At 43.8% G+C, this 10,735-nt stretch overlaps 1 protein-coding gene across 9 annotated transcripts; it reads left to right on the top strand.

The window, feature by feature from the left end:
- The first annotated feature begins 149 nt into the window (after nt 1–149).
- Hnrnpdl (heterogeneous nuclear ribonucleoprotein D like) lies at nt 150–4,738 on the top strand. 9 transcript variants are annotated; one of them, XR_007593174.1, is made up of 9 exons: nt 151–744; nt 1,475–1,643; nt 1,732–1,893; nt 2,234–2,365; nt 2,475–2,589; nt 2,828–2,998; nt 3,278–3,369; nt 3,719–3,823; nt 4,485–4,738. XR_007593174.1 is itself a non-coding variant. In XM_050149804.1 (8 exons), exons 1-7 carry the CDS (start codon nt 293–295, stop codon nt 3,346–3,348), a joined length of 1,272 nt encoding a protein of 423 aa, XP_050005761.1. In that variant the 5' UTR covers nt 151–292; the 3' UTR covers nt 3,349–3,369; nt 4,485–4,738. The 9 variants fall into 9 exon arrangements, 7 of the variants coding, with proteins under 7 accessions (XP_050005764.1, XP_050005763.1, XP_050005762.1 ...); XR_007593173.1 differs by having other exon boundaries at nt 3,278–3,823; XM_050149804.1 differs by lacking the exon at nt 3,719–3,823.
- The last annotated feature ends 5,997 nt before the right edge of the window (nt 4,739–10,735 follow it).

Here is a 10,735-nt window from a genome sequence, read left to right as displayed (position 1 = left end):
GGGAGGGCGGGCGAGCGCGCTGCAGCTTCGGGTGCACGCCGCCTTTTTCCCGGAGCAGCCAGGCGGTCCCAGCCGTCGCCGTCGCCGCGGCTCCGCACTGGGGGACTGAGGGCGCAGGACGGGAGTGGGCCGGACCGGACGCGCGACACAAAAGGCTCTGCAGGCAAGAGGGACTGTGGCCCTGCGAGGGCGCGGCCCGGGATTTGCTGCGCATCGGGCTCGCTCGTCTGATCGCTCCTGTCCGCTCAGCCCGACCCCCAGCGCCACCTCGCTCCTCACCCGGAGCACCTCGATGGAGGTCCCGCCCCGGCTCTCCCATGTGCCGCCGCCATTGTTCCCCTCCGCTCCCGCGACTCTCGCCTCCCGCAGCCTCTCCCATTGGCGGCCGCGGGCGCCCCGGCAGCTCGCCCCGCTCCTCCCTTCGCTCGCTTCCAGCGCCTCCCGGCAGGGGGCGCGCCGGAGCTCGCGCCACGTCACCGCCCAGCAGCCCTCCCGATTGGCGGGCGGGGCGGCTATAAAGGGAGGGCGCAGGCGGCGGCCGGATCTCTTCCGCCGCCATTTTAAATCCGGCTCCATACAACGCTCCGCCGCCGCCGCTGCCGCTGCCGCCGGGACCCGCTCTGCGCGCCAGCAACCCCTCGCCGACGGCTCCGCCACCATGGAGGACATGAACGAGTACAGCAACATAGAGGAGTTCGCAGAGGGATCCAAGATCAACGCGAGCAAGAATCAGCAGGATGACGGGTACCGCACGCTCCGCTCTTCCCCTCCCCCAGGGCCCCGCGCGCGCCCTTCGTCCCTCTGGAGCTGCGCGCGCTGCCCCCACTATTTCCCCGAGTCGATTCTCCGCGTGCCCGCTGGACCCCAGTAGCTTCCCCACTAGTGGAAAGTAAGACGGGGTGACTCGAGAGGCCCGCCGCGGGTGGGGGAAGGGAGGCGGGGTTGGGGGGGGAGGAGGGCGGCGCCGCCGGTGTCCCGAGTGCGCAGGCGCCGCGGGGGAGGGGCCGGCTCGGTGCGCCGCACGCCGCAGCTGCCACCGCCTCTTCATTGTGTGTGTTGCTGCCTGGGCGGCTTTTCCTGGGGAGGCTTGGGCAACTTGGTTTGGGCGCCGGTAGCTGACTGATGCGTGGAGTTCTTTAGGTACCAAGTTGAGTCTAGAGCTGTGGTTAAAAGTTCAGTTTAGGTTGTGGGGGATTCGGTTGTAGAAGTTGTACTTTGTAACCCAAAGTCATCGGAGCAGAACCCCTACGGGATTTCGTTGGCGCTTTGTGTTTGCACGGTAGAAAGCAACCTGTCTGCTGGTCCGAGCAAGTGATCTTAAGGTTTTTGTGGCCTCTTAGCGTTTGTAATCAAAACAGATTGCTTGCACTTAGTGAATAAATTACCCTGTACTTTTTTTTACTGTTTAATTACAGGGTTGAAGTAATCGCGAAGTTACTATTAAGTCTTTTTTTTTAAATAACTTTATTTCTAGTAAAATGTTTATTGGAGGCTTGAGCTGGGACACAAGCAAGAAAGATCTGACTGAGTATTTGTCTCGATTTGGGGAAGTTGTAGACTGCACAATTAAAACAGATCCAGTCACTGGAAGATCGAGAGGATTTGGATTTGTGCTTTTCAAAGATGCTGCTAGTGTGGATAAGGTAGGGATGTGGTCTGCACTGTGTCTTTAGTGTCTCCTTTAAATTGCTCCAGGCTTCTAAGCTCCTGTCAAATTAACTTGTCTTCCAGGTTTTGGAACTGAAAGAACACAAACTGGATGGCAAATTGATAGACCCCAAAAGGGCCAAAGCTTTAAAGGGAAAAGAACCCCCTAAAAAGGTTTTTGTGGGTGGATTGAGTCCAGATACTTCAGAAGAACAAATCAAAGAATATTTTGGAGCCTTTGGAGAGGTGGGCTGTTTGTTTGCATGCATCTGGTGTGTTTTTGAAATACTTGTGCTTGGTCAATTTTGTGTAGTTGTCATTAATATTTCACAGGATAGGACTGAATGCTCTAGTTACTGCGTCTTAACGGCTGCTTTCTGTGCTATAGTAGGAGCCTGGTGTAGCCAAAGCTCAAAGGCTTAAAGTGATGTGTAGCCAACCTGTGGCCACTCTGGGTTTAAAAGAATGTAGACTTTTTAGAAAGTGAAGCTCAGTAGGATGGGCTTGTGATGTTCGTGAGAAGCCTGTAGTACCTATTCGCTTCCCTTAACTGCTGGTTTTGTTTTGAATGTGCACCTGATTTCAGATAGAAAATATCGAGCTTCCCATGGATACAAAAACAAATGAAAGAAGAGGATTCTGTTTTATCACGTATACAGATGAAGAGCCAGTAAAGAAATTGTTAGAAAGCAGATACCATCAAATAGGTTCTGGGAAGGTAAATGAATTGAATTACATTAAGTGTGCATGTGAAAAGCCTGTTTGAAAAGAAAAGTGGTTTTGTGTTCAGAGCTTAGAACATAAGCAAAAATTCTGTTTGTTTTTAGTGCGAAATCAAAGTTGCACAACCCAAAGAGGTATACAGGCAGCAGCAGCAGCAACAGAAAGGTGGACGAGGTGGGACGGCTGGTGGAAGAGGTGGTGCTAGGGGACGTGGAAGAGGTGAGACTTAATGTGGGGGACACTGATTTTTAAGCTGAGGCAGTTAACTGCTAGGTGCAATTGGCCCATAAAAAAAAGCAGCTAGATTGGATCTTTTATGATGATCCCACATGGTAAAGGCTGGTTTGTGGGTGGTGTTCTGATTTAAAGTACAGTGTAGGGGACAGAATGCATCATGTTGTGTTAGCATCGAGAGGGTCCAAAGTGGTTTCCTAACCATCATTGTGCATTGTTTCAGGTCAGGGCCAAAACTGGAACCAAGGATTTAATAACTATTATGATCAAGGATATGGAAATTATAATAGTGCCTATGGTGGTGATCAAAACTATAGTGGCTATGGCGGATATGATTATACTGGGTATAACTATGGGAACTATGGATATGGACAGGGATATGCAGACTACAGCGGTAAGAATACTTAACTTAATTTTATAAACCAGTGGCATTAAATTCAGTTTTGAAGTACTTTCCCATTCTGAAGTTGTTTGTGTGTATGAGTTTCCTATTGATGATTGAAGTTGTTATATTGTGTAGTCATAGGAAAGTAACAGACAGTGATGGCTATTTAAAGTGCAATTATAACTCTATTGGCTGTTAAGGTGGCTTGATATTTTTAATGTTCAGCATGCATAGTTTAAGGGGCGGTTTTATAGGAAACTTAGTAAAACATTTATCCTTTCAAACTAGGTCAACAGAGCACTTACGGCAAGGCATCCCGAGGGGGTGGCAATCACCAGAACAATTACCAGCCCTACTGAGGAGGACCTGGGAGAAAGCAGGTGTGTGCCCTTACAAGGAAACATTGGCAATGTCTGATTTCATTTAAAGATCAATAGACAAATGGAAAAGAGTAAACAATATATGTAGTCTTTACTAAATTGTAAATCTGTAATTGCTTTATGAGCCTGTTTTGCCTAAAGTGTCTATAGATCTTTAACTTTAAAGTCTTACCTCACCTTTTTTAGAATTACAGAAAAACTTAAGAGTTTTTCTGTTTGCTTTGTGTACCAGGAGGTTTAAACTTTTTTTAGAGCTATTAACAGGTAAAGTACTGAAATGGGTACAACTTAAGGAAAACAAGAATGTTGTCTTCTAACTCTGACATTATACCTTGTTTGTACCCGCCAGCGGGAACTTCATTGCAGGCCGTGTGTCACCCTGACCACGTCTATCTCTGGGGGTCGCACGTTGCGGGCAGAGCGCAAGGCATACACCAGAAAAGGCTGTCCTGTGGTATGGTCTCTTCCAACTTCATGTACCAGCGTAAAGATTAAAAGTGGAAACTTCAGACTTTGCTTCTTTTTAATCTTTTTGGAGATTAAGTGTCTAAACTTAACTTAAATGGTTTTTTGCAGGAGTTAAAGTACATAAATGCCTTTTTACAGCTTAATCATTTTGGTCTTCTGTTTAGTGTTGTATTTCAATTGTGGAGCCTCATTTTAAGTGTCCATTCTTTAAGATTTAATGCTTGCTTTTTCTTTTTATAGCTAATAGTGAAATCTACAAACCAAAACAAGAACTTTTAAATCTGGGATATAAGTTAAAGATCATATGCACAAAGCAATTCCTTGTCATGTTAATACTCTAAACCTGCCTGAAATTTGTATTGGTTCTACTTGGCTAGCTAGAGCTATGCCTCTAGTTGGCCTTCATCTGCTAGGCTTATAACTGTGGAAAGATTACATTCCTGTGTTCTAAAGTGAATATACCTAATGTCATTTGGGAACTCCACAGTGAGTTTTTCAAACACCCAAACTACACTTTGTCAATAAACATGCATGTGATCTTTAATTGTTGAAGAAAAGAATAAAGTGAGGACTTAATTCATGAAAGTGGACCTTTGCAAACTTGGGAGGGTTGCACACTGCTAATGGTTGTTTTGTTTTTGTTTTAGGTGTAAAGAAACCATCTTACAGGATGACATTGAAGATTGCTTGATCTTGTGTTGACCTGAGATGATTATTTTGTAAAAGACTTTCTAGTGTACACGACACGATTGTGTCCAACTGTATATAGCTGCCGATTAGTTTCTTGTTTTTACTTTGTCCTTTGCTATCTGTGTTATGACTCAATGTGGATTTGTGTTTACACAAATTTTTGTTTGTATTCATGTTAAACCTCAAATAAATGCTTCCTTATGTGATTGTTTTTCTGCGTCAGGTACTACATAGTTCTGTGGAAATGTAATTTTATAAAGAAGCAATAATTAAGGCACAGCTTGTTTTATAGGGGGTATTGGCCCACAGGAAGAGACTGGTCCTAGTGTCCCCTTGTTCCTGGTTTCTGTAGAGGTGTTCTGTGATTATAGTCTAAGACTTCATTTCTCTGTTAGATGAGATTCCATACCTTTGGATGTTTCCCGGGGTATCTGGAGACTGGCACTACAGTCTATTGTGATTGATGCTGTCTAGTGGGAGCTGTGCTTTCAGACTGTTTCTAAGGGAAGCACCTTGCTGGGCTAGGACTGCCTTGCTAGCACAGTGCTGTTTGAGCTGAGCATCCATACAGCCCTGGTTTCTCTCACCATAAAAGATGAAAAGCCTGTTAGCAGCACAAAGCTTGTTAAATGGCTATCTTTGCTTTGTTCTTATCTGACAAATCGTGTATGATAATAGTTGGCTCTGGCTTTAAGAATTAATGGCTTTTCTGCTAGAAGAAGCTTTAGCTGATCACCATAGTTATTGGGGTTTTAGTACTATAGATAAATAAATGCAAGGGAAGGATGCTGTCACACTGGTAGTAGGGGCCTCATCAGATGTATGGGGTTGTCCTGAGGTTTGGATGCGGTGGAAAGCTAACACTGGTGCATCCATCCCACCATAGTGCATGAGCTAAGTAGATTTAAGCAGTTCTGTGTTGAGGCAGAGGAAAGGGGCAGTGGAAAAAAGAAGGGTCTATCTTCTGGGGCATTAAAAACTTAAGATTTTAAGGTAATACAAGCTTTGAGTGTTCCATTGAATGCTTGGACTTAGAAAAGGGGTTTCCATGGTTCCACAGACACTTCTAGGTTTGGGATTTGTTCAAGTTTAGAGTACTTGGTCTTAGAAGACCAGTGTAAGCTTTTTATACTGATGACCTTTTATAAAATGCCTACAACAACTTTGTTCTGATATTTGTACTTGCTAGGCTATCAAGTTAAAATGCACTGGCCTGTTTTATTATGGCCAGGTACCAGTGTTGGGCTATTAAAAAGAATCATTGCAACCAAGACAGTAGAAGGGAGAGCACATTATGTTAATAGGTACAGTGCCAGAATAAATACCTGTGAGTTCAAACTTACAATTAGGTGACAAGTTGACATTGAGATTGTCATTTTTCCCTGATCAAAATAAAGTCTTTTTAAAATAAAATTTTAGTTAAGTCTTTATGTATGGCTTGAAGAAAACAAAGATCATTGAGATGGTTTATTAAGACTCTTAGGAGTAAGAATGTGTTTGGTCATTAGCGTTCTCCCCGATCCTAACCAAACTGTTATGCTCAGAAAGCAGTGGGCAGGCTGGTAAAATGGCCTTGCCCCTACAGGTACCAGTTGCTACAACCTGGAGCACTTGGAGAAAACTGACTCCAAAATTGTCCCCTCGGTGCAGCAAGGGAGGAAACAACAGCGGCAGCCTTCCAACAAGGTGTGTATGTGTGTGCATATGGATCCCTTGTGGTATTAAGCAATCTTTAGAAATGTTAATTGTGAAGAAAAATTCCTCTCAAACTTGGCCTAATATCACCTATACTCTGAACTTTTTTTCCCCAATATTTTGAGTTGGTGTCTCTATGGTTTTGGAGCCTGTCCTTAAACTTGCTCTGAAGACCAGGCTGGTTTATTCATATTTTTCTAGGAATATATTTTCAAACACTTACAGAAAAGGCCACATAGAGGTTACATTGTTATAAAAGTTAAGACTGGCTGGAGAGACTGCTCAGCTGTTGGGAGCACTGACTCTTCTAGAGGTCCTGAGTTCAAGTCCCAGCAACCATAAGGCAGCTCAGTACCATATGTATAATGAGATCTGATCCTTCTGGCACGCAGGCATACATGCCAGTTGAGTACTCACACACAAAAATACATAAGAAAAAATGGTGCACACTTTTAATCCCAACATGCTCAGAAGGCAGAGGTGGGTGGATCTCTGAGCTCGAGGCCAGCCTGATCTACAGAGGAAGTTCTAGGGCAATGTCCAAAGACCTCTACAGAGAAACCCTGTCTTAGAGAAGAAGAAAAGTATATGTACAAGTTTGTGGTTAAGAACAAGTGCTGCTCTTGGAAAGGACCTGTGTTCAGCACCCGCATCAGTTTATACTTGCCTGTAACTCTGCCTCCAGGAGTTTCGGTGGCTCTGGCCTCCTTGGATACACATGCATGTAGTGAAATAACCACACGGAAATTGTGTTTATTAGATTACTGCCTGTCCCATTAGTTCTAGCCTCTTCTCGGCTAACTCGCATCTTGATTCAACCCATTTCTAATAATCTGTATGTCACCAGGGAGTTGTAGCTTACTGGGAAAGGTTCAGCATGTCTGACCTGGCATCTTTATGGCGGGCAGCTCTCTGCCTCTGCCTTCTTTCTCCAGCATTCTGTCTACTCTGCCTATCTAAGCAGCTGTCCTATCAAAAGGCCAAGGCAATCTCTATTTAACCAGTGAAAGCAACACATAGAAGACCCTCCTACAGCACATGCACAAGTGCCTGCGAACATGTGTTAGTGTGGCTTAGGAGACCGCCCTGCCAAAGGTCCTCACCCTTCATTAACTCCATGGTTTTCAAGTCAGGGCAGTTAGCTGATTTATAAACCAGCCCTATCAAACTATTAGTATCTTGGCCTGGGTTTTCAGAGAAGTATTTGCGAACTGCTTGGGCATTGGGACTGGTCAGTGTTCTTTAATACCCTTGGCTGTGCGGGAAGTAAATTGGCTACAGTGGACACTTCTCTGATGGAAGCCCAGGATAGAAGCGGCTCTAATTGATTTAGTTGTATGTGTGTGCATGTCTGTGTGTGTGTTGTGTTGCCTCAAGCTTGTCTGCGCTACCTGTGTGTAGTGCCCATGGAGGCCAGAAGAGGGCATCTGATCCTCTAGAATGAAAATTACAAGCATTTGTAAACCACCTTTTGTGGCCAAGGAACTGAACCCAGGTTCTCTGCAGCACCTTTTTGTTGTTTTTGATCTTTGAGATGGTTTCTCTGTAGCTATGGCTGTGGTGGGACTAGCTTTATGGACCAGGCTGGTCTTGAACTCAGAACTCCACCTACCTCTGCCTCAAGGCAGAGTATTGGGATTAAAGGCTTGTGTCACCACCAACACTGTTTCCTGGCTGTAGCAAGTTCTCTTAACTGCTCAGCTATCTCTCCAACAACCCCAAATTTTTGAGACTGGTCTCACCTTGTAACGCAGACTGACCTTGACTCTTGACTACTTGGTTTACAGGTGTGCACTATCACACCTGTCTCTAGGGTTCTTGCTCACTTGTGTGTTTTTTGTTTTGTTTTTTAAATAAACTTGGTGAAAGAAGTTTGAGTGGTATGATTTCCAAATTTTTCATCACCAAAACACTTGATTCTTCTTTTCCCATGCATTAGATTTTGTTTGAGCCCAATTTTCCCAGTAGTTTATGATGGATTTGAGTTCCAAAGATAGGTAACTTTCAGAACTTTGTGAGATGATAGGTATCATGCCAATTAAAATCAATGCTTTTGACATGCTGGGGTTTTTATTGTTTTGTTTGGTTGATTGGTTTTCCAAGATGGTTTCTGTGTGACATCCTGGAACTCCCTTTGTAGACCAAGCTGGCCTTGAACTCCTAGATCCATCTGCCTCTGCCTGCTGAGTTCCGAGATCTTTAGTTCTATTGATGATCATTTCTGCCATAGTTACTAAAATACTGAAAATTAGCCCAAGAAATTTGATTCTTCCTAAGACTTTGGACACACACTTAGCACATCATCGGGATAAGGACAAAGGCTTAGGAAAGGAATAACTGAGCACTAGCGGGTAGCTGGTGTCTGTGTTTATGAGCTTCTAAGTTAGCGTTTAAATGGCTTTGGAAATAAAGACACCCCCAATTTTGTCGAATACATGTTCCTTTTTTCAATAGTTAATGTATGTACACAAAAGTCTTATCGTCTATCATAAGTAGTAACTCCACTGTGACCTAGTTATTCCCTTTTTAGTTAATTTTTAAAATTTTGTTAATTAAAATTATTTAATTGCTATTGACCTGTTGTTTGGGGGCACCGAGATACAGGGATTAATTAGCAAAAAGGATTTTTTTTAAAATTTACCCTCTTATTCAGTACTGACAACTACTCTGTGGTTAAGTGGTTAAGAGCACTGACTGACTACTCATCCAGAGGACCTGGGTTCGACTCCCAGTACCTACCCATGTGGTGACTCAAAACCACCTGTGCCTCTGTAGACACTGCATGTGTGTGTTGCATAGACATACATGCAAGCAAATCACCCATACACAAAGTGTAAATAAATCTCGAAAACCATTTTTTTAAAGAGTATGTACTGTATTGCAGAAAGCCTCAGTGTGATTCCCAGAACCCACATCAGGAGCTCACAACTGCCTGTACTTTCAGTTCCTGGGGACCAGATACCCTGATTTCCCAGGCCCAGCAATCACACCCACAAACCTTGCACTCAGATATACACGCACACACATATTGCTTAAAAGTTAAAATTAGCCCAGCATGGTGGCATCCACCTTCAATCCCAGCATTTTGGAGGCAAAGGCAGGTGGATCTCTGAATGCAAGGCCAACCTGGTCTCTAGGGAGTTCAAGGCTAGGCAGAGCAACATCACCAGTGAGACACTGTCTCAAAAAAAAAAAAAAAAAAGTTGAATTCAAATGATTCATTCCACTCCCAATTCTCTGCTGGAGATGAGATTATTGTTTTAATGTGCTGGGTCCCTGGAAGGGTTTCATGATATAAATTTTCCAGTGATGTTGCTCCTCTTTTTTTTTTTTTTTATGGGTTAAGATCTTCTTTCCAATGACACACACGCACAGCCAACATTCATAGTATTAGCAGGCTAAGATTTTTAAACTTTTGTATAGCGGTGCTGTTTGACTCAGGGTTTCTCAGTATAGCCTGGAATTCACTCTGTAGACCAGCTGGCCTCAAACTCACAGATCCCCTTGCCTCTGACACCTGAGTGCTGGGATGAAAGGCGTGCACCACCGGGTCTTGCTTGGTTTTGTTTTTGAGGTTGTGTTATGTGAAAGGCAGAAGTTGCTGCCCCAGCTTTTCACTGGCGCTGAGGATACAAACTTGGGCCCTCATGCTTTGGGGCGAGCACTTGACTGATAAAGGCAGCTCTACAGCCTCCAGGTTCTACTTTAAAATCACCTAGGGCTGGAGAGATGGCTCAGCCCTTAAGAGCTCTTCCAAAGGTACTGAATTCAATTCCCAGCAACCACATGGTGGCTCACAACCATCTGTAATGAGGTCTGGTGCCCTCTTCTGGCCTGCCGGCATACACACAGACAGAATATTGTATACATAATAAATAAATAAATAAATAGATAAATAAATAATATTTAAAAAATAAAATCATCTAAGTTCTTCTGGAGAATAAATAGTCACCACTTGATAAAAGCATTCTCTGCCTTAAGGATATCAAAGAGGAAGCTTCTAACTGCGAATAGAGACTCAGGCAGAAGATAGAATTGCTGATAATTGCGGGAAAGTATGCCAGCTGGTAATATAACTTGATTAAGAACAGTGGTCTGGGCTGGAGAGGTAACTCAGCTGGTAGAGCGGTTCCTTCAATTCCCAGCATCCCATAAACGGTGAGGTGGTTCATAGCTGTAATTGGGTACTCCTGGAAGAGAAGCAGGTGATCAGAAGTTCAAGGTCATCTTCAGCCACACGAGTTTGAGATACATGAGACCGTATCTAAAATAATAATAATAAAAAAAAATAAAATAAAATAATAATAATAATATATAATGTACAACTGTCACAGTTAAACTGTTTATTCTCAGAAGTTGGCTTTTTTCTCAGAATGGCAGAGGTCTTCAGAATTAGCCCAGAATTTACTCCTAAAATAATATTTTGTTTAGAATTACATATTCACATTCACATACTTTAGAATTGACCAATATATTCTTTTAAGAGTATGTATGCCCTGCCCACTCCGCCCGT

This window comes from Alexandromys fortis, unplaced genomic scaffold (genome assembly GCF_014885135.2).
Source record: "Alexandromys fortis isolate MF-2015 unplaced genomic scaffold, M_Fortis_MF-2015_v1.1 scaffold_0, whole genome shotgun sequence".
Classification (NCBI taxonomy): Eukaryota; Metazoa; Chordata; class Mammalia; order Rodentia; family Cricetidae; genus Alexandromys; species Alexandromys fortis.
This window is presented reverse-complemented; position numbering and strand designations above follow the sequence as displayed.

Coding starts and splice junctions, on each gene's coding strand:
- Hnrnpdl (XM_050149804.1), top strand. CDS start 293: ATGGAGGTCCCGCCCCGGCTCTCCCATGTGCCGCCGCCATTGTTCCCC. Junction 745..1,474: donor AAGAATCAGCAGGATGACGG/GTACCGCACGCT, acceptor CTTTATTTCTAG/TAAAATGTTTATTGGAGGCT. Junction 2,590..2,827: donor TGCTAGGGGACGTGGAAGAG/GTGAGACTTAAT, acceptor GCATTGTTTCAG/GTCAGGGCCAAAACTGGAAC.